Here is a 23,244-nt window from a genome sequence, read left to right as displayed (position 1 = left end):
TGAGGTCATGGTTCTGTCATTTGTCCACTCATCTAACGGTCATTGAATGACTAGGGTCACTGGGTTAAATACTAGTTGAGGATTATAAAGCAACATTAGATGTGGGTGTTAATATGTCAGGAGCCTAAAAATATTTATACCTGGTAACTTGAACACATATCTAGGAAAGAGTTCTAAAGAAACCAACCCAAATAAGAAAGCATCTTCCAACATGAACATATATCTGACCCATCGTTTATAGCTCCAAAATAAGGAGACCCAAATGTTCCTCTATCAGAAATGATAAAGTAAAATATGGTATATCCACTGGCTTGCTTATTATTAAGCCCATAATCTGAATGGAGTGTAGTAGAATAATATCAGTTACAAAAATGTAAGATGAGCACTGGCTGGTTTTGCTCAGTGGAAAGAGCATCAGCCTGTGGACTAAAGGGTCCTGGGTTCAATTCCAATCAAAGGCACATGCCCGGGTTGCAGGCTCGATCCCCAGTGTGGAGCATGCAGGAGGCAGCCGATCAATGATTCTCTGTCATCATTGATGTTTCTACCTCTTTCTCCCTCTCCCTTCCTCGCTGAAATAAATAAAAATATATTAAAAAATGTAAGATGGGGAGAAATGTAAGATGAAAAATTATACAAATTGTACAAGATGAAGAATTATACAAATATATACACACATATGACAAATATTATAACCCTATACATATGCTAGGCAAGAAAAAATAAAAAGCATTGGAAATAAACGCCCCAATGCTGCAATAGTACTTATATATGTGTGTGAAAGATCTATGGATGGCTATTTTTCTTATTTTTCTCTTTTTCTTCAGTTTTTAAAAATTTATTTTTATTGATTTCAGAGAGGAAGGGAGAGGGAGAGAGAGAGATAAAAACAATGATGAAAGAGAATCATTGATCGGCTGCCTCCTGCAGGCACCACACTTGGGGACTCAGCCCACAATCCAGGCATGTGCCCTGGCTGGGAATTGAACCGTGATCTTCTGGCTCATAGATCAACACACAACCACTGAGCCACGCCAGCTGGGTATTTTCTCAATTTTTTAACGTGAACATGTTTTACCTTCCTAGTCAGCTCACAAATTTACAAACACATTTTGTTTTAAAACATTTACAGAACACTGGTTGCAAAGTAGGTTGTTGTCAATTATTTAATTTTGAGAGAAATATACCAAGTTTCTGTCCAAGGGCCTTTGCTAAAATGAAGTCTTGATTTCCATGTCTCTGAACTATTTTAAGGAACCTGTATAATATTTACATAAATAATGCCAAATTCAAAGCACTTTTCTTTTTTTATTCTTTTTGATTCATAATGTCAGTGGTGTGAAAGGGCCTACTTTCTCAGTCAGGTCTGTATGGTTTTTCCTTCTCCATTCTTTATTATTTTATTGTTACATAATGAATAGGCGTAAGTGACATTTTATAATGAGAAACAGATTTAGTTCTTCTTAATGATCTTTGTCCTCTAGATGCCCCTGGTCTACTAGGAGGGGCGGAATCTACACTAATAAAAGAGAAAAATGGTAATTGGCATACGACGCTACCCTTTTCATTGGCTAATCAGGGCTATATGCAAATTAACTGCCAACTAAGATTGGCAGTTAACTGCCAACTAAGATTGGCAGTTAACTGCCAACAAGATGGCAGCTAATTTGCATATGTAGGCACAATGCAGGGAGGCGAAAGGGAAAGCAGGAAGAAGCCCCCTGCCACTGACAGTGATCAGAAACCCAGGGGGGAGCTAAGAGCTGGGGGGCAGGGCAAAGGCGGGCCGCCTTTGCCCTGCCCCCCAGCCATGATCAGAGAATCAGGTGCCTTTTCCGCCCTGGCCAGTGATAGCAGGAAATAGGGGTGGAGCCAGCGATGGGAGCTGGTCACGGTCGAAGCTGGCAGTCCCAGGAGCTAGAGGCCCCTTGCCTGGGCCTAAAGCGAAGCCCACGATCGCGGGGCCGCTGCAGCTGCAGGTCCCCGCTGCCCGGGCCTGACGCCTAGGCCAGAGGCGTTAGGCCTGGGCAGGGGCGGAGCCTGCAACGGCGGGGAGCTGGGGGTGCCCCGCCCAGGCCTGACACCTCTGCCGGAGGCCTCAGGCCTGGTCAAGGGGCCGATCCGGTGATTGGTGATCGGAGGGTGATGAGGGTCAACTCCTCTGGCCGAGGCATCAGGCCTGGGCCAGAGGCATCTGGCCTGCTTGGGGGGCGGAGCCAGGGATTGGGGGGATATGATGGTCCCCTTGCCCAGGCCTGAAGCCTGGGTCAGAGGCGTCAGGCTTGGGCGGGGGGTGGAGCAAGCGATCAGAGGGAGATGGGGGTCCCCTGCCCAGGCATGATTCCTGGGCCAGAGGCCTCAGGCCTTGGCAGGGGCCAGAGCCAGTGATCGGGGGGAGATGGGGGTCAACGCCTGAGGGCTCCCAGTATGTGAGAGGGGGCAGGCTGGGCTGAGGGACACTCCCCCCCCCAGTGCACGAATTTCGTGCACCGGGCCCCTAGTCCTATCTAATAAAAGAGAAAAATGGTAATTGGCGTACGACGATACCCTTTTCATTGGCTAATCAGGGCTATATGCAAATTAACTGCCAACTATGATTGGCAGTTAACTGCCAACTAAGATTGACAGTTAACTGCCAACAAGATGGCGGTTAATTTGCATATGTAGGCACAATGCAGGGAGGCGAAAGGGAAAGCAGGAAGAAGCCCCCTGCCACTGACAGTGATCAGAAACCCAGGGGGGAGCTAAGAGCTGGGGGGCAGGGCAAAGGCAGCACTGGGGCCGCCTTTGCCCTGCCCCCCAGCCATGATCGGAGAATCAGGCGCCTTTGCCGCCCTGGCCAGTGATAGCAGGAAATAGGGGTGGAGCCAGCGATGGGAGCTGGTCACGGTCGAAGCTGGCAGTCCCAGGAGCTAGGGGTCCCTTGCCTGGGCCTAAAGCGTAGCCCACGATAGCGGGGCCGCTGCAGCTGGGGGTCCCCTGCCCAGGCCTGACGCCTCTGCCAGAGGCCTCAGGCCTGGTCAAGGGGCCGATCCGGTGATTGGTGATCGGAGGGTGATGAGGGTCAACTCCTCTGGCCGAGGCATCAGGCCTGGGCGGGGGGCGGAGCTGGGGATTGGGGGGATATGATGGTCCCCTTGCCCAGGCCTGAAGCTTGGGTCAGAGGCGTCAGGCTTGGGCGGGGGGTGGAGCAAGCGATCAGAGGGAGATGGGAGTCCCCTGCCCAGGAATGATTCCTGGGCCAGAGGCCTCAGGCCTGGGTGGGGGCCAGAGCCAGTGATCGGGGGGAGATGGGGGTCCCCTGTCCAAGCCTGACACCTCTGGCGGAGGCGTCAGGCCTGGGCAAGGGGCCGATCCTGCGATTGGAGGGTGATGGGGTCAACGCCTGAGGGCTCCCAGTATGTGAGAGGGGGCAGGCTGGGCTGAGGGACACTCCCCCCCACACACACACCCAGTGCACGAATTTCGTGCACCGGGCCCCTAGTATATATATAAACAGGTAACCACAGCACTTAGAAGAAAGTGCTAAGATTCCTGGGGGGAAATAAAGGAGGCGGAGGAAGCAATGACCTCCCTTGGGAGGGCTGAGGAAGGCTTCTTGAAAGGGATGGGATTTTTGTTGGGTCTTGAAAGCTGCCCAGGATTTGAACATCCATGGATAGGGATGTGCAGGGGTCCAGCTGATGCAATCACAGGTGTAAAATTGCTGGCTCAGCAGGAGAGAGCAGTGGGTGTCGCTGCACACTGGTGGAGCAAATATGGACGATGGAGCTAAATTGGAGCCATATCCGAGGGTGTAGAATTCCCCCAAAAGGGGCTAGAACAATGGAGGAAACAAACATGAGCAAAGGGAGACCACACCTTAGGATCTCTGTCCTTCCTGTGTCTGTGGAGTTCCTTCTTTGAAACACGTGGGCTATGTTTCTGTCCCATCCCTGGGATTGCTAATGCTGGTCTTGAGGGAGTGAAGCAAAGACAAGGTCAGGACAATGGCCGGTTTCACTGAGGCTTTAGCATCCAGGTGTCATCCCTTGTTACTGTCGGTTCCGGAAAATTGAGTCTATCACTTGTTTCATTGGAAACTCTAGATCACAGACAATGCCTCCTCCTCACCCACATCCTCTGCCCAGTTGATATCCTGAATTGTGTTCCCTCCTTTACTTCTTGGGGGAAACCCCCTTCATACTTGTGATTCAGTGTGTGAGAGCTAGTTTCTATGAGTTGGGCAGGACAAGAAAAAGGAAATGGAAAATGCTGAATCAGCCACTTTCTGATAATGGACTCTGGTATCTATTCCATGATTACAGAACTTACCACGTTGCATTATGTGCATTATTTATGTAATTTTCTCTTCAAAAAATTTAGACCATGTCCTGTTGATTTCAAACCAAATTCATACCATGTCTTGTTGGTGGATTTAAACCAAATCCTAGCACATGATAATTATAACATGATGAATTTTCTGACATAGTCTCTATTTCTTATAATTTTGTTTATTTTAATAAAGGTGATTTATTGAATATAAAATTCTATCTTAGTAATTATGTGTGTAAGATTTTTCCCTATCAGTCCTAAAACCAGGAAATAGCCTTTTGTTTTATGGTGTGTTTTTTTTTTTACTCAAATTGGAAAATAACATACTTGTATGCAAAGTGTGTATTTACTCTGCATGTGTTGACTGAATAATGTGAGGGAGCCTTGGGATGGTTGAGTTGATTGCGAAGCGTCTTAGAAATTTCCTAGGTGGAAAATTGATGTTCCTAGGTGAAGTGATTAGGGCAGGATCACGCAGATAGAATTGGTCAGTTTTATATTTCACTGTCTGCATCATTTAGCAATGTATCTCCAGTGATAACCACAACGCCTGGCACATAGTGGAGCTTAATAAAAATTGGGTGAATGAATGAACAAATCACTGATTTAATTAACAGTATGTGTTATGTCCTAGTCCCACTATGGAATTGAAATACTAAGAAGAAGGAAAGGCAAGAAAAGCCATGGAGTCAAGGTCTTGATCTTTGGGGATCAACCAAGGTCTCTTAGGCAGCGGTGGCAGAAAGTAGCCAGCCGCCAACACAGTGGGTCCTCAACATGGAGGGGCTTGACCTGTACCCTAGATTCCTTGCTTATTCCAGCCTCTTTGAGGCCCCATCTCAGTCTAGCAGAGCACCCCAGCCTTGAGAGCAGGGAATTCTGGCTGAGCAATTCATGTTCTGCAACATCCCTGCCTTGTCCTCATTGCTTCCCAAGCCCTGGCCCTGCTGGGTTGGTTCCCTTTCTGTTTCTGGCCCTAAAGTTGAACTTCCCCAGGTGTCAATCTCAGCTCTCTCCCTTTGACACTGGAGGCTCCATGGATGGGTTCACTAATATTTTTTTTAAAAACATATTTTTATTTTATATTTTTAAATATATTTTATTGATTTTTCACAGAGAGGAAGGGAGAGAGATAGAGAGTTAGAAACATCAATCAGCTGCCTCCTGCACACCCCCTACTGGGGATGTGCCCGCAACCAAGGTACATGCCCTTAACCGGAATCGAACCCAGGACCCTTCAGTCCACAGGCCGACACTCTATCCACTGAGCCAAATGGGTTAGGACGGGTTCACTAATATTGATGCTCCTGTTTGGTCCAGCCTCATTTTTTCAGGTATGGCCCGGAGTCAGGTTGCAGCAGGCGTGGCTCCACCTTTCCTGTAGGTAGAAACAATGCCCTGGGTCCCTTTCTAGCATCCTAGGGGGACAATGTCTCTATGCAGCCCCCTCCCTCTGCTTTTCTATCTTGAGTCCTTGTCATGCTCCTCTGGCCATTTTTTTGTATGTGTACAGTAGATCAAGGCATACATCTGGGCATTGGATTAGATCCTTCTCCCTGTCCCTGCTTCTCTTCTGCATTCTCTACTCAGTAAAAGGCATTCCCTCCTACCCAGCTCCCAAGTCAGAAACCTGGGAGTCACTTTCGGCTAGTCCCCCCCCCTTCACCTCCTTCACCTACAGTGTCTCCCCTTATCTGTGGTTTCACTTTCCTTGGTTTCAGTTGCCCATGGTCAATCATGTTCCAAATTTTAAATGAAAAATTCAATGATAAAAAATTCATAAGTTTTAAACTGTACATTGTCTTGCTCCATCCCACTGGGGATGTGAATCCTGTCTTGGTCTGGTGTACCCGCACTTTATACGCTGTCTGCAATTAGTCACTCAGTAGCCATCTCAGTTATCAGAGTGATTGTTGGTATCACTGTGCTTGTGTTCAACTAACACTTACTTGTTTAATGTTGGCTCCAAAGTGCAAGAGTAATGATGCTGGCAATTGGGATATGCCAAAGAGAAGCTGTAAAGTGCTTCCTTTAAGTGAAAAAGTATGCATGTAGTATAGGCAAAAGCATACAGGGGTTGGCGAAAGGAGGTTTACAGTTGTGAGGACATGAAACACAGTTTATTCTTATGTACTAGAGGCCCAGTGCACAGATTCATGCACTGGTGAGGTCCCTTGACCTGGCCTGTGTGGATCAGGCTGAAACCGGCTCTCTGACATTGCCCAAGGGGTCCCGGATTGTGAGAGGGTGCAGGCCAGGCCGAGGGACCCCACCGGTGGCCGATTGGGGTCGGGGAGGGAAGGTGGGAGGGCTCCAGGGTGTGTCTGGCCCATTTTGCCCAGTCCTGATAGGCTGGACCCCAGCAGCAAGTTGAAGCATATGCCCCCTGGTGGTCAGTGCATGTCATAGTGACTGGTCCAACAGTCGAATGAATGGTTGGACACTTAGCATATTAGGCTTTTATTATATAGGATTTATCCATACAAACAACTAGACAAAATATATGTAGGGTAGTATTGCCTGAGACTTTAGGCATCCACTGTGGGACTTGGAATGTATCCCCCGAGATAAGGGGAGGCTACTGTATTCACTCACCGACTCTATTGGAATTTGAAATTAAATGTATCTGCTTCTCACCATCCCCATGGCCACTGTCTTAGGTCAGGCCCTCCTCATTCCTCTCCGTGACAGCTGTAAGAGTATCCTGTCAACTGGGTTTTCTTCCAGTTTGCCTCTCAAAGCTGTCCCACCATCACACAGCATCTGAAATGATTTTGCTAAAGTGCAAATCAGTCTCTGTTTCTCTCTGTTAAAAATCCTTCAAATACTGAGTTGTTTCCAGCATGAAACGGAAGCTAATCCATGACCTGACCTCTGCCCCCCCCTTTGGCCACATCACTTGCCACCTTCAAACTTCCTGGAAATCAAGACTCAGCCCTCTGAATGCCATGCAATTCCTTAAAAGTGCAGGTCTCTTGTCTGCTTTTTAGGAATGAGGTGTCAACTTGGCACAGCACAATTTCCTCTTCTTGTAAATCACAGGGCAGAGTGAGTAATATAAACATGGGTACATCCCACGAGAGCTGCAGAGGTTAATATTTAGAACAAATAAGGAAAACCACTATTTAATTCCCTTAACTTTCTAAGGAAAAGAGAGAAAGCCATGAATTCCACTGTTTAAAAGACATGCAATATGTAAAACTGAAAGACATTTTACATCATAATTACAAAACTTTGGCTATTAAGCTTTTTTTTAAAAAAATAGATATTTTCATTGATTTCAGAGAGGAAGGGAGAGAGAGATAGAATCATTAGTGATGAGAAAGAATCGTTGATCAGCTCCCCCCCCGCACGCCCACCACTAGGGATTGAGCCCAAAACTCAGGCATGTGCCCAGACTGGGTTCCCTGGTTCATAGGTCGACAATCAACCACTGAACCACCATGGCCAGGCAGGTGATAAGCTTTTAACATAAATTTGTAACAAGCACATTTTCCTTTTCGGATTTACTTATACTCTAGAGCAGGGGTCCTCAAACTACGGCCCGCGGGCCACATGCAAATACAAATATTGTATTTGTTCCTGTTTTGTTTTTTTACTTCAAAATAAGATATGTGCAGTGTGCATAGGAATTTGTTCATAGTTTTTTTTAAAACTATAGTCCGGCCCTCCAACGGTCTGAGGGACAGTGAACTGGCCCCCTGTTTAAAAAGTTTGAGGACCTCTGCTCTAGAGCCAGACCTCTTTCGGGTCATTTCCAAATCTATTATGATTAGCTGTGTGTTCTTCCGTAGATTACTTACCTGTCTGTGCTTCAGTTTCCTAAAGTGTGACAGGAGATAATACTAATAGGACCAAATACATTAGCATCTATAAAAGAATTAGAACATCGTTGGCTCATAATAAGTACTATGTATTAGTTACTATTATCATTACTACTGAACATTTCAATTAATCTATTTTATACATTTTAAAAAGTGTAGGCCTCTTGTTCTTTGCCTGAATACACCCCCCCCCCCACTCTTTTCCTGGCTAATTATCCTTCAAGTTTCAGCCCAATGTATAATAGAGAAAAGTTAGAACAATCTGAATGGACTGACCTAAGTAACATAATGGTTAAAGATACATTTTGGCATAAAATTTTGGTATATCCATGCAATGAAATATCATGCATGCTGATTTGGAATCACTCCAAGTTGACATCTCATTCCTAAAAAGCAAACAAGAGACCTGCACTTTTAAGGAATGACATGGCATTCGGAGGGCTGAGTCTTGATTTCCAGGAATTTAAGTTTTTAATGACAGGGAAGAATATAAAGTAACAATATTAAAATATATTAGCTCAAGAAAGACTTTTAAGTATCATTCATGAAATGCAAAACTACATACAGAATGCTGGGTAATTTTTGCTTTCTTATGATTTCCTATATTTTCTAAATTTTGTACAGTTATCATTTATATTTGCTATTGAAAACAAAGCAAACTAATATAAATGTTTACATGCCTTTTGGGGGAAGCCTTTTTTAACACTCATCACTTTCCAAAGGGGAGGGGGTGTGAAGTGCTTCCTTGTGCCTGACATAGGGCCTGCCACATAGCAGGTACTCAGTAAAGTGCTACTGATTTATTTTCCTTTCTCAACCCAAAGAGATAGAAACAGGCATAAAAGCGTTGTTTGAAGGAAGTAAGATGCTTCATCAAGAATACTGAAGGTTTTTTAGAACCTGTCGCTGCCTTCCACTCCTGACTGCAAAAGAGCAGGCTGTGGTGGGTGTCGAAGGCCCTTTCCACTTCCAGAGGAGTGGGGCTGGCTAGCTGAGGGGTGGAGTGTGGCCGCCCTGATGCATTGCTTCAACTAGTTTACTCTCCTCCAGACACCATCTTGAGCCTTGCACTTTGGATAATGGTGTCCTTGTTTCTACAACCCCATTTCCCCCAAGTGACTTGGCAACCATATTGGCAAAACCAAAAAATTTACTTCTTCTTTGTTTATTATGTTGGCAAAGTGACCATGTATTCCATCTTGCTATGGGTTTCCAGTCTCATGAGTTGCTTGTAAGGGATTCTCTAGTTCTAGGCATTCTACCTCGTTGTGACTAATGCTCTTGGCCCCGACACTCAATGGTCTCCCCAACACTCATGCATCTCAGCACTCTTTCTAAGAGAACACAGATCGTCAAGATTGTCACCTCTGTTTCCTGCTCCTCAGCAGCTTTGCAGTCTCTTCTGAGAAGCTGATACCTTCAGAGATCCCCTACCTGTGCCATCTCAGAGGGTCACACCTATACAGAAAGTTGGTCCTCTATGGACCTGTGGTCCTACACACATCCTGTGTGACCTTGATCCAGTCTTTTAACTACTTTAGGTTTTGTTATCTAGATTGGTATCTGATAAAACCATGGACTTGGATATCCTGGGGGAAATGAAAAGTACCAGGGCCTTTGAAAGGTCAGGGGTTGCCAGTCCTGCCTGCAGCTTACGGAGACTGGGAGGACAAGTGACAAAACTGATGTGAAAGTGCCCAGAACGGAGCTATGAGCACAGTGCCAATTAAGGTTACAGAAGGAGAAAGCTCTGTTCCCATAAGTGAGGGGAAGTGAAAGGTTTCCCTGCAACAAGAGAGTGGGTGACCCACTGAATGCATTTGGAGCTCCCTGGAGCCATGATGGACTCCTGCTATCATTTCTCACTCCCCTGAGCTGGAAAGAGTGAGTTCTAAAATAGTAACCCTCAAATAAAACCACCGGGTGTGTGGGTTGAGGGCAGGCAGGGGAAGAAGGGGAATTATCACCCCATCAGGGCTGGGGAATCACATTTTGAGTAGAATGCCCACTTCATTCTTACTTCACTTAAATGGAGTTCACATCCTGAGTCCATGTTACCTATCACACCCCCTCCCATTAAAACTGGTAGTTTGGGCTGCTTCTGGACATTTATTAAACAAGTATTTATTGAACACCTATTGAGTGCACAGAGATAGGCATAACACATATTCTGCACCAAGGAGCTCACTCTCCAGGGGGGCGGTGATCAAATAGATTTGTTTCAGGTGATATGATGGTGGTAGCTCAGGAGCTGTGGGAGCACAGGGGGAGGTGCAGAATTCAGTTGGAGGAGAGGCCAGGGAAGGTTCTCTAGAGAAGATGAGCACTTTCCTGTTGTGCACCCGAGAGGCATTTGCTATCATTCTCTGTCACCTATTGTTTAGAAATGGCCTCAATGGATAAATCTTGGCGGCCATATTGATTTAGCTAAACATATTAACACGCCTTCGTGCTCTTGGTGTTGAATTTCTCTGTGAACACAATATTATTGTTGGGACCTTCATGAACAAAACATTTTTCCTCCATGAGCCAAAGATCAAATCGAGGCTAAGAAGCAAAAGCCAGCAAACTCATTGTGTGGCTCCGTGCAGACTCATCACCCATTCTTATCTATCATCATTCTCCTAATGCCCCAGAGTATCTTCAAGGTCCCTCCACAGCTTGAAGATCAGCACACCCCACTCATTTAGACAGAGGTCTCCACAGCAAGGGCTCCTCCTCAGCACGCAGGGGGATTTAGACTTGATTTGGAACTATGCGTCTACAGCCGAGGGAAGCTCTGACATTTTGTTTCTACCTCTGATGTGACACTTAACTTTATTCCATCTCATGGGATAGTCATTTCTGTCACTGTCAACACCATCACTAGACTAAGAGCTCTTTGAGGGGAGGGATGGGACTTCATTCTGCTCTGCCTTCCCTGACAAAAAGCGGATGACTTCTAGGTTGAATGGAAATGGAATGGATAACAAAGTCTGTGTAGATCCCAAAGAACACAAGACACACCCTCTTTCCCTTAAAGTAATGTCCTTGATACATGAAGATGAAACCCACCAACCAGGAGAGACCAAGAGAGATACTGGCATATGTGATATGAGGGATTACAGAACATTAGAGCTGGGGGTAGGGGCCTTGGTAAAGATCAGAACATTTGAAGCAAGACTTGCACAAAGAAAAGGGTGAGGATAGAAAAAGTAGAGGAAAGAGGAACAGTTGGTATGTGTGTGGGTTGCGGTGTGTGTAGGTGATGGTGGAGGCAGTGATGTGAGGTCGGATGACATTGTGCTATATTTAGTGACTCTGAAGTACCCCAAGATGCTGCTCTGCCCCCCGCCTATCCCACACCTCTACAGCACCCAGGGGGCCTGGTTTCCTGTTTTCATTCTTCTTTCTCGGAGCAGAGGCAGGTAGCAATGTGGAGCTGGGGTGAGCAGGTGGGTCAGAGTGGTTGGAAGGTAAATAGAGATATTGATCCAATCGTCCTAATTGCCCTCACTTGCCCTCTGCATGTACTACTGTGTTCCTGGCCTTGGTGAACTTTACCTAATCACCTTCAGGTCACTTCAGGCCTCAGGACTGCAGCCCTCCCAGAAAGCAGCTAGAGGACCAGGCAGGGCAGGTCACTTCAGGCCTCAGGACTGCAGCCCTCCCAGAAAGCAGCTAGAGGACCAGGCAGGGCTTTATATGAACACAAGGAATCCCCTATGAATGGCTGGGAAACACCCACATGCTTAGATTACATGTTTTAACCATAACATAGATAAATTCATTGCTAGGTACATCCAATCCCATTTATATATTAGAGGAACATTATTTTTTCTTTTTCAATTTCAGTTGACATTCAATATTTTATATTAATTTCTGATGTACAGCATAAGTGGTTATATATATACTAGAGGCCTGGTGCACAAAAATTTGTGCACTCGGGTGGGTCCCTCAGCCCACCCTGTGCCCTCTCGCAATCTGGGGCCCCTTGGGGGCTCCTTCCCCTGGCTGCTGGCACCAGTTTTCCTCCGGTGCCCGGAACCCAGGCCTTCGCTCTTCGCTGGGAGGGGCCCACACGGTGGGCGAGGGGCTTAGCTCTTTTAAAAATACTTCTGAATGTTTGGTAAATAACCCTGTAGGAATCTACTTGCTGAAACATGCTGGTTGTTAAGGGTTGATTTGGGTAATCAACAAAATGTATGTTAAAATCCTAATCCCCAGAACCTCAGAATGTACCTGTATATGGAGATAAGATCTTTAAAGAGGGGATTACATTAAATTGTGGCAGTTCCAGTGGGACCCTTAGCCCATCTCACTGAAGTCCTTATAAGAAGAGGAATGTTGGGGTCCAGCCCCAGCAGGTCCAGGGGTTCCCAAAGAAGGAATGACACAGAGGCAGCATTCAGGTTATCATCATAGCCAGGTTCTCTTTTTATTGTCCTGTTACATCTATATTTATACTACTTGATCCTATAAACATGCCTCTATAAGCTTTTTTTTTTTTTGCATCGGGTCCATTTATTGGGGGGTCAGTCAAAGGGGGAGCTGGCTAGGGTGGGGTAGGGCAGCAGCTTGTCTGGCCCCCAAGAAACCCAACTTAAGTCCAGAGCCTCTAGGGCTTAAAAGCCAAAGTCTTCCTCCACCTTTATCTGCACGGGGGCCAGCTCCGGAGTCAGCGGGACTCCTGCCCAGTGCCCCTCCTATGGCACTCGCCGCCTCTTCCAACTGCTGGGCCCCTCGCCAGGGGCCGGGCTGCTGGCTTCTGTGGGCGCTGGCATCCTCCTGGGCAGGGACAGCCCCTCTTTCTCTGGAGGCTCGTTCTCAGTGTTGCCTGGGTTGGGGGCGTCTCTGCCCTGGCTGCCCTCGTCCTCCAGTAAGATGGTGAACTGGCTGGCCCGGTAGTTGTCACCGTAGGAGTCCAGCACCTTCATGAGGAACCTCCGCTCCTGCTGGAGTCTCCATGTTATCCTCTATATCTGATGGAGCCTGTTCAGGACCCGCTCCTTCGCCTGCTCAATCTCCCTGCAGCGCAGATCCAGCGCCTGGTACTTCCTGCGATTGAGTTCCTGTTGGCGCCGCCCTTGCTGGCCTCAGGCTGCCTCCTCCTCTTCGTCTCGCTCCTGGAGGCTGGAGCTGCCCAGACCTCCAGACACGAACTCCACTTCGGTCTCAAGCTCGCTCTCCAGGATGTGACCACCTTCAGCGGAGGCAGTGCCAGCTCCCAGCAGGGAGGTGCTGAGAACTCCTCAAAGCCCACAGCTGCCATGGACCCCTCTCTCTGCTCCAGCTCCATTTCTCCCTGGCTCCGGCGCAGAACTTCCAACCTTGCAAGCCTCTAGTTTAAAGTGGCTTGCGAAACTACAGCCCATCCGATTTCACAGCCAGGCACCCAGGCCCTGGCCGCTAAGCCTCCTGGGAGTTGTAGTTCTCTATTTCCGGCTTACCTTCCTCGCCCCACCCCCACCCCAGTCCCAACTGAAAGGCCCTGCTGGCTGGTCTAACCCTGTGGCCAGGCATCTGAGTCACCTCGGGTCTTTATTCCTGTCCCGACACCATGCCATCTGACCATGGAGACTCTCCTCTTGCGAGGCCCCTGGGTCTCCTTCTGGGTCTCCTCAGCCCAGGTACTGGATCGCGTGCCCCAGCAGCGATACAGCCCTGGTGCCTGGGTCTCCTTCTGGGGCCTGGCTGTATCGCCCCCGGACCGGATGGCGTGCCCCAGCTGCGACGCAGCCCGGGGCCCTGGGTCTCCTCAGCCTGGGCACCGGATTGCGTGCCCCAGCGGCAAAAACAGCCCCGGCGCCTGGGTCTCCTTCTGGGTCTCCTCAGCCCAGGCACTGGATTGCGTACCACAGCTGCAACTCAGCCCCGGGCCTTGGGTCTCCTTCTGGGGCCTGGCTGCGTCGCCCCTGGGGTCCAGATGGTGTCCCCAGGCAGCTATGCAGCCTGGCCTCTGGTCCTGCCTCTGGGTGTTCTCCCATCACTGGTGATCAGTGATCTGAGAAGCCAGGCAGACATCCGCCTCTTCCCTGCCCCACCCAGCTTCTCCCATTACTGGCCTAGGGCCGGCAAAGGCGGCCAGGTTCTCTTATCACAGAAGCCGGCAAAGGAGGCCTGGCTTCTCCGAGCAAAGGCAGCTCGGTTCTCTGGCTCTTGGCTGCCGCCTGGGTTTCCGATTGCAGTCAGCGGCAGGCAGCCAATCTTAGTTGTCAGTTAATTTGCATATAGCCCTGATTAGCCAATGAAAAGGGTATCGTCATACGCCAATTACCATTTTTCTCTTTTATTAGATAGGATAATTTACAAAAGTAAAAAAAGATGAAGGGATTAAAAAGTACAAATTGGCAGTTACAAAATAGTCATGGGGATGTAAAGTATAGCATGGAGAATTAGTCAATAATATTGTAATAACTATACATGTCTCAAGTGGGTGCTAGACTTATTGGGGTGATCACTTCATAAATTATGGAGGAACATTCTTTATGTGGGTTTTCCAAACTTGATTCTTACTTATTTCTTTCGTTTTCTATTATGGGTCCAAGTGAACATACTGGAATCTTTGCTTCTGTTTCCTTCTGTCCCCTCTTTGTTCTAGGACAGACTGACCCAAACTCCTGTCCTGAATTCAGCCCTAATAAGATGGTTCTTTGTGTGTCCCTGGTGGGCAATAACTTCTCCCTTTGTGTTCACATTCAATATTTGCGACAACAGGGTGAAAAGTAAATGGATTTTAGAGTCAGAAGAATCTCATTTCAGTCTTGGCACCGCCAGTTAAGATCGTAGCCTTGAAATTATCAGTGAACTCTCCTCTGTTCTTCGATCTTTATTGCCTCCGGGAAATAATCACAGGTCAAGGTAGGATTTGATGTTATGTGTGTAAGGCAGCTTGCCCAGTGTCTGGCACGCAGTGCCTGTTCGATAAATAGGTCAGTGTCCTGCTGGGCCCTTCTGCACATTCCATGCTGAACTCTTTATACCCAAAGAAACATATAGGCACTAGGGTGACTCAGCCCTGCAGGAGGTCCAAAAATCTGACATGGAGTTCTAGTTCCCCTTTCCTTTTCGGGGCCAGGCTTATGGCAACTCTAGAAAGACTGACATGAAGCTTCTGGAGGTGACAACCACCAAGAACAGCATGGTTGTCGTGTCTAAAGTCCTTCTCGCAGGTGTGAATGCTGCACCCTTCCTCTCAGGTTTACAATTCTCTCCTCGGTCTTGGTCACTGCTGTTGGTGTACCACTTCCCTCGAGGGTGCAGCCCACGTCTCCCCTCCACCTCCTCCTCCTTTCCACCGTGATGACATCGCCCCGGGGAAGAGAAGCTGTGCAGAGCTCCTCACTCTCAGCTACTTCAGTTTCCGTATCGGCACCATGACATCATCTGTACCCTGGAAATTCCACTTGCCCTCCTATGCTCCCACCTCTGTCCCAGTCCTCAGAGTTCCTATAAAGAGGGGATCCCAGCTCAGCATCAGCACAGAACACAGTCGGGTTCTGAAGCTTCTGGGTTCTTCAGTCTCAGCTCCAGAAAAGCCTCTTCTCTGCCAAGACCATGAAGCTCTGTGTGACTGTCCTCTCTCTCCTCGTGCTAGCGGCGGCCTTCTGCTCTCCAGTGCTCTCAGCACCAAGTAAGTCCGTTATTCCAGCTACTGCTTCTAGAGCCATAGTGTAGGGAGCCTACTTTTCTAGTTGGGGCTGGTCCAACAGTGGCATCTGGGGATTGGACAAAAGGGCGCTGGGGAGATTTTTAAGCAGTCTGCTGTTAAATGTAGTGTCTACTAGACATTCGGTAACATTCAAGTTTCTGTTTTCTTAAGAAACAGTAACCAGTAGACTTGTTCAAGAAAGCCCCCGTCTCTCTCTGTGTCTTGCTTTCTCATCTGTTAAATGGAGTTCGATGTGTGCTCTGAGACCCAATCCAGCTCCATTATCTTCTCTTAGGATCCTATGTTCAGAAAAAGACTCCCACTCTGGGTGGATGGGATTAGACAAGGGACCATATTTGGGCTCTCATAGCTCACAGAGATGCCCCATGAATATCCATAACTAAAAGCCAAAGGAGCAGCGTCTTGTAGAGCTTTGATCTCACCTCGGCCTTCCTTTCCAGTGGGTTCCGACCCTCCCACTGCCTGCTGCTTCTCCTACATCCTCCGGAAACTTCCTCGGGACTTTGTGATGGATTACTATGAGACCAGCAGCCTTTGCTCCCAGCCCGCTGTGGTGTGAGTATCAACTTCTGGCCTTCTCTGGAAAGCAAGGGCAGGGAAGGGTGAGGATCAAACAGGAGGGAGACAGGCCTGAGGGCTGCAGCCCCCCAGAAAGTCATAAGGAACAAGGTCATGAAGTCACTTGCTGAATCCTGGAGGGGGCTGGGAGGGAATCAAGGGACAAGATTCAGGGGGAGGACATTTCTGGGGAGGAAATGAGCCAGATGCTAGAAAACTAGGGAAAGTAAAAAATAGCACAAGAAGGTGGGCTGATCCTTAAAACATCTTAGAAAAACACATAGAAAGGTTATTGCTAGGGGCACTAGGGAATGAATGGGGAGATACAGTCATGTTGATTATAAAACTCATTGGTTCCTAATCTGGGAACCAAATTAGCTGAGGCCACAGCTAAATCCAGGGTGGAAGTTACAGGGAGTCTGTTTCCAGAGCCACCCCAGAAGGGTCTTCCCACCCACTAGAGCTGTCCAACATGAACTGTGGTCAAGCAGAGGGAAGTATCTACCACAGACAAGGGCCCATTCAGTTCTAATCTATCCATTCCTCCTTCCGCAGATTTCAAACCAAAAGGGGCAGACAGATCTGCGCCAACCCCAGTGAGCCCTGGGTCCAGGAGTACATGAATGACCTGGAACTGAACTGAGCTGCTCCAGGCACAAAGGCAGGTCTCCAGGGAAGGTCACCTGGGCCTGACGCTTCTCTGAGACCCACCTTCTCCACCTTCACTACTTCTCTCAGTAGTCCCTGTTCCGTCTCTCAATTTAATCTTTATTATGTGCTGTTATTATATTTTGTGTTATTTTCATAATTTATGTTGGTTTTGCCAAAGGGCACATGTCCCCCATGGGGATGGTCCACCATCAGTTTCTCTGCTATTGCGGATACATGGGTCATGCAGTTGATTCCATGTGTTTTTATAATAAAACTTAAAAATATATAGTTTCTTTGTGTTTTAATTTGATCTGGTGCGAAGGGAATTGCCTGGTGTTATTAATAGGGACAAACTACCATTTCCAAACACCATAAGAATGAGCAATTACTGAGGACTTCAAATGGGCTAAATGCTCTAAAGACATGATCTCACTTAATACTTTCACCAAGAATTTTAACACCCTTATGAATTTGGGATTCTTACCTCCAACTTTACAGATGAGAAAACAGAGGCACAGAGATGATGTGACTTGCTAAGGCTTGTAGGTCTGTTTGGAGAGCACCATGAGGGGATGATCCGAAAGGACAGCTGTGATGCTAAGGGTTAGCATCTCAACATCTGGTAGAGAAGTTGTAAATAGCAGCAGGAGTATGATATAGAGGCAAGACGAGGTAGTTCAGAGTCATAAAAACGGGCCTCCACTTACTATCAGCATATCACTAAGAAAGTCATCTTGCCTTACTGGACCTCAATTTTTACACCTGTAAAGTGGGGGCAATATTATCCATTTGCAAGGACTATTATGAGGTTATTAGAGGCCCGGTGCATAGATTCATGCACCAGTGGGGTCCCTCGGCCTGACCTGTGGTTATTGGGCCGAAACCGGCTCTCTGACATCCCCCGAGGGGTCCCAGATTGCAAGAGGGAGTTTCTCGGGTGACACACCCTGGAATCGGGCTCCCTCCTCTCTGGTTCTGGGTGCGTCACCCAAGAACCTCAGTTGCCAAGTCACCGCAGCACTGCAGCTCCTGCGTAGAGCGTCTGCCCCCTGGTGGTCAGTGGGCGTCATAGCTACTGGTTGGAACGTCTGCCCCCTGGTGGTCAGTGGGCGTCATAGCTACCAGTTGGACTGTCGGGCAGTTGAACGGTTGGATAGTTGCTTAAGCTTTTATATATATGGATTGTAAAGCACCCATCACAGGGTCTGACATCTGGAACATTCTCTTTCCCTCTCTGAGCCTAGCTTTTTCACTTAGAGTGGGCATTGTGTCTGTCTTCCTAGTGCCATGATGTGGATTAGATTAGTTAGTGGGTCAGCTCTCTAAACCCAAAGCAAAGGTGGAGTGTTATCATGAGGACAGAAGAAGCCAGATTTGGTTCTGGAGTATTGTGGGAGTAACCTTCAATAACCCTTTGATCAGAACTATTACATGAGTCAGAACAGGGCTCTGAGATTGAATTACGTGCACAATCAAGCTTTGATCTACAAAACACAGAATTGTAGTCTATTAAAGCTGGGAGGAACCTCTCAGACGGTCTCATCCAACCCTCTCGTATTATGAAAACTGAGGGCCAAGGACTGAGAAGAGAGTTGCTGAAGGCCACCCAGCAGATGGGTGACAGAGCGGAACTCCAGCCAGTACCACATCCCAGGTTAGTCCCTTCTTCTGTGCTCCTTGTGACATGCCTCTGTGGAGCCAAAAAGGACAACTCATTCTGAAAGTAGGGTAAAGAGGGCAACCTTGTAAAATATTTGAGAGTTCGTAGTCCAATGCAAAAGCAAAACTGGGACTCTGCCTCTCTGGGGCCAAACAGTTCCCTTCTTTGCCCTGCCCTCAGCCATCCACCATCCCAGAGCCCCACTGGAAACCTCCTTTAGGTTCCACAGGGACTGAGAGGAGGAGTTGGGGCAGAGCTGATCCAAAATGGGGTGAGAAGAGGCTAGCAGAAAAAGGGCCTGACTGGTCTTGGCTTCTGCTTTCCATCTGCCTAGATCTGAGCTATTCCATATATTCATCACTAGCCATAAGTGCCTATTTACATGTCAATTAAATTTATAATTCAGTTGCACTAGTCATATTGCAAGTACTCCCTGACCACATGTGGCTAGTGGCTGGCTCCCTGTTGGACAGCAAAAATATAGAACATTTCCATCATGGCAGAAAGTCCCATTGAGTGGCACTGTCCTAGGGCCTAAAGGGAATGAATGGAGGAAGTTGGGGTGGCCTGAAAGGTTATGGTATAGGTAGTCTTTGGCTAAAGATACTCAACTCAATTTTGAGGGAAGTGGTTGAGAGACAGAGTAGGTGACCCCCAAGCCTGAGACAAGGTATAGATCACTAGGAAAGCCACCCAAATGTCCATATCCTAATCCCCAGAACCTGTGAATAGTACCTTATATGACAAAAAGGACTTTGCAGATGTGATCAAGTTAGGTATTTTGAGGGAGAGATTAGCCTAGATTATCTGGTTGGGCCCTAACTGTAGTCATAAGTATCCTTAAATGAGGGGGCAGAGAGAGATTTGATGACAGAAGGCAAGAAGGCAGTGTGACAGTTGAAGCAAGATGCTAAGCTGCTGGCTTTGAAGATGGAGGAAGAGGCCAGGAGCCAAGAAATGCAAGAATGCAGTGGGAAAAGTCAAGGAAATGGTCTCTCCCCTCAAGCCCCAGAGGGAAAGCAGTCCTGTTGACACCTTGATTTCAGCTCAGTGAAACAGATTTTGGACTTCTGACCTCCAGAACTTAAAGAGAATCAAATGTGTGCTGTTTTAGGACATCAAGTTTGTAGTAATTTTTTATAGCAGCAATAGGAAGTTAATCCAATCACCAACTAAAGAGTCACCGCCAGTGGCTCCCTCCAGCTCAGTGTGAAAGGTAATGGAACATTCTAGAAAGTGAGACAAAACACCCTGAAAGAGAAACCCAGGGTGAAGTGGACACATTCCAAGATGATGGACGATAACGGGTGAGACATCCCAAGAGGAGGGTCTGCATCAGCAGCTGAAACTGAAGACTGAGGCTTCATGAAGGGCACAAAACCCACCAGCCAGGTGAAGGGGAAGCCTGCCCCTTCTTGAGACTCCTGTGACCCTCTGAGGTTGGAGGCGGGGAGACCTTGAATTCCTATCTGGAAGATTGTATCCTCTCGTTTGTCCTAGGAAGTGTAGAGCAGACCTGTCTCTGGCTTTATTATTAGAGAGGGGGCAGGGTTAGGGCCAGAATCTGGGTCTCTCCCTCACAGTGGAATCTTTTTCCTCGATACCTCCCTGCCCCTGAGCAAATTAGAAGGGAGGAACTCCATTCCCCAGAAGCTGCAGGAGACCTGGTTACCCTCGTGAAGAAATGCTTCATCCGGGAATTATAAGCAGAAACATGGAGTCCTCTGGGTAGGGCAATGTGGGACTTCACCTGTTGCACAATATGAGACTTTGGTTTTTTCCTTTGTCTTCTTTTCATAAAACTTCCTTTTCTTACCCTGAGACCAGGGAGCTGGTATCTCCTTACTTGACTTTTCAGTTGAGGTTTCTCTGGGTTTCTGGGAGGAGGCCAGAGCCAGAACAGGGGCAGAGACTACTGTTGGTGGAGCAGCTGCGGGAAGTCAGGCCTGTGTTTTTCACTTCTCTTGCAGTGTCTGCCTCACAGATCCTCTTTCCCTATTGGAGGGAGTCTGTTTCCTCATGCTCTGGTTTATGTAAACTCTTGTCCTCTCCCTAGCTCACCCTGACCCAGAGTCTTCAGTAACATTTCCATGCCAGGCATCCTCCTCCCAGGAGGCCAGGAGCTGAGCAAGCAGAAGCAGGGACCAAGGATGCAGGTTGAGCTGGGGATGATGAAAGGAACCACAGTTCTTCCTCATGGCTGAGCTCAGCGGCCACATGGCTGTCCTGAGCTCCTTTCCACACTCACCCTTCCCAGACCCCCAGGACTTGTCCTCTCGCTCTTTTCTAGCTGTCTCCACCTGTGCTCCCTTCTTAACGCCTCTCCTATTGGGTTCCATGGACCCTAAGCAGACAAAATGGAAAAAGGTAGAGAAATTGAGGAAAAGTTGTGACTGCATTTTTCTCCTTTTTAAATAGTGTGGACAAAAAGAGGGCCACATACCAAAGCTGACAAGCGCAAGGGAGGCCTGCATGACGGGCCTTACAAACTCAGAGACGGAAAGTAGCCACATAGGATGGTCTGGACATTAAAATTCCTAACTCAGAGTGGGTCATGGCTGGTGGTCACATCCTAGGCCTGTAGCTTCCTTGACAAAGATTAATCTTTACCTTTGAGTGAGCCTGCCTATTGACTTAGTGCAACTAAGATAACATACCTTGGAAATGCCAGAGTATTTATCTTTTCCAGGCTCCTCTGAGGTACAATTGCACAACCAGAGCATGAGACCACATTGTTATCTTATTGCCCAAATACCACCTCTGTGTGCTAGAGATGTTAACTATCCTATACCCACCGTTTTGCTTTTTATCTAATCGCAGAGATTTCCCCACTTTGCTTTCTCCTGCCCCCTTAATCTATTACCAATGAATTTTATGTAATCCGCCTTTTATTCTAATGTATAAAATAATTTGCAAAACTGCCATTTTCAGGAGCATTTTCTCAATCTGTTAAGATTCTGCTTCCCGGCAATTGGCATCAGTTTGGCTCAAATGGAGTCATAAAAATTATCGACAGGAGGCTGGCCAGCATGGCTCAGTGGTTGAGTGTTGACCTATGGGCCAGGAGGTCATGGTTCGATTCCCAGTCCGGCCATATGCTCGGGTTATGGGTTTGATCCCCAGTGTGGGGCAAGCAGGAGGCAGCTGATCAATGATTCTCTCATCAGTGATGTTTCTATTTCTCTCCCTCTCCTTTCTTCTCTGAAATCAATACAAATATATTTTTTAAATTATTTACAGATTTAGACGTTTCTTACATTGACAATAGTTTAATTTTAGATATTGATAATTGTTTAACATATATTTATTTAAAGAAAAGAGAACTTTTTTTTTTTAGGGAAAGACAGGCTTGATACTAACAGGGTGGTGGGGAATTCCTCCCCACCCCCAATAGTTTTGCTATCATGCACTCAGTGGTCTTGAAATTAATAATTTTTGAATAGATAACAGTAGATATTGTATAAAATTTCAAAACATATGCAACAAAAAATAAATCTCCCTCCTAGCTCTACACCCAAGTATCCAGTTCTCTTCTCTGGAAGTAATGAAGGCTGCTACCATTCTTTTATGAGTTCATTCAGAGATTCAACAACCTTTTAAAAGTGTCAGGAAACGGAACAACAGAAGCCAAAATAAGGAATGCCCAAACCATCAGGGCCTTAGGTTTTGAGCCTTTATCCTAAGGGTGCTTTAAACCTCTCCTTTGGTATGTCTACATTTACAAAGTTCTTGCTAATTGTACTCTGGGACAAACTTAATTCTGACATTCAGTTCTTGAAGCATTGAAAATACTACCTTCTGTTCCCTTTACTCAACTTCTCATGGCTTCTCCATCTACCACCCAGTGTCTGAGAAGGTCTTGCCCCTAGCAGAGGGGCTTGGACCTGACAGTTGGAGTAGTGGGGCAGGATCAGGACCTGTTCTCCCAACGTTAGTATAGTGAGCGGGGTCCGAGGAGGAACTTGCTCGAATTCTTGGTGCTGCGAGCAGGATTCAGAAGTATGTGTGGTTTTGAGGAGCGAGCATTCCCACACATACCAAACACATGAAAATAATGCAAAAAACCCCCAAACCTTTGAAGATGATGTTAATTAAGTTATAGTGGTATTGTCACTTGTAGAGAGGGATTAGGGAGTCCTCCCCTTGCCCACAGTGCTCTGTAGGGCTCTCCTGCAAGTTCTTTGGGGCTCTCCACCTTGGCCCCATACACTCACCAAGGTCATGCTATTAGCAGTCTGGCATCTGGCCAGACACCTCGGATTTGCATTTGGTTCTTTGTTGTGCTCTATGTTGTGCTCTGTGCTGCCTTGAGCAATTGATCTCCACCCTGTACTGAGCTGCATGTCTTCGTCAGGTACCCTGGTCCCTCCTTCAGATGGAGGGGTCCTGGGTGCTGTACCCTTTGAGCCTCCAAAGAGTCTGAGATGCTGGGTGTGAGCTAACTACCTGGATGGCCGGTCTGAGCCCTCCTCTCTTGGCTCGCTTAGTGTTCCTGTGATCTCAGAGAACCTCACCCTGGCCTCCCCACAGGTGCTCATGAGGTGCTTGTCCCAGATCTGACCCCAAGGACAAAGCAGGCTTCTCTT

General features: G+C 47.4%; 1 protein-coding gene and 2 long non-coding RNA genes across 3 annotated transcripts in view; 1 reads left to right on the top strand and 2 right to left on the bottom strand.

Annotated features, from left to right (window-relative positions):
• LOC132218786 (uncharacterized) overlaps window positions 1–23,244 on the bottom strand; it is a 449,343-nt gene that overhangs the window by 121,594 nt on the left and 304,505 nt on the right. The gene's annotated exons all lie outside the window — the stretch shown is intronic.
• Window positions 15,003–17,284, top strand: LOC132217853 (C-C motif chemokine 4). Its single transcript, XM_059668280.1, has 3 exons — window positions 15,003–15,750; window positions 16,230–16,344; window positions 16,903–17,284. The coding sequence occupies exons 1-3, from the start codon at window positions 15,675–15,677 to the stop codon at window positions 16,988–16,990; spliced, it is 279 nt and encodes a 92-aa protein (XP_059524263.1). The 5' UTR covers window positions 15,003–15,674; the 3' UTR covers window positions 16,991–17,284.
• Window positions 15,704–17,610, bottom strand: LOC132217854 (uncharacterized). Its single transcript, XR_009449026.1, has 3 exons — window positions 17,483–17,610; window positions 16,212–16,368; window positions 15,704–15,835 (listed from the first exon to the last, which is right to left on the bottom strand). It is a non-coding gene; the product is annotated as an uncharacterized LOC132217854 (long non-coding RNA).

The sequence above is a fragment of the Myotis daubentonii genome, chromosome 16, assembly GCF_963259705.1.
Source record: "Myotis daubentonii chromosome 16, mMyoDau2.1, whole genome shotgun sequence".
Classification (NCBI taxonomy): Eukaryota; Metazoa; Chordata; class Mammalia; order Chiroptera; family Vespertilionidae; genus Myotis; species Myotis daubentonii.
This window is presented reverse-complemented; position numbering and strand designations above follow the sequence as displayed.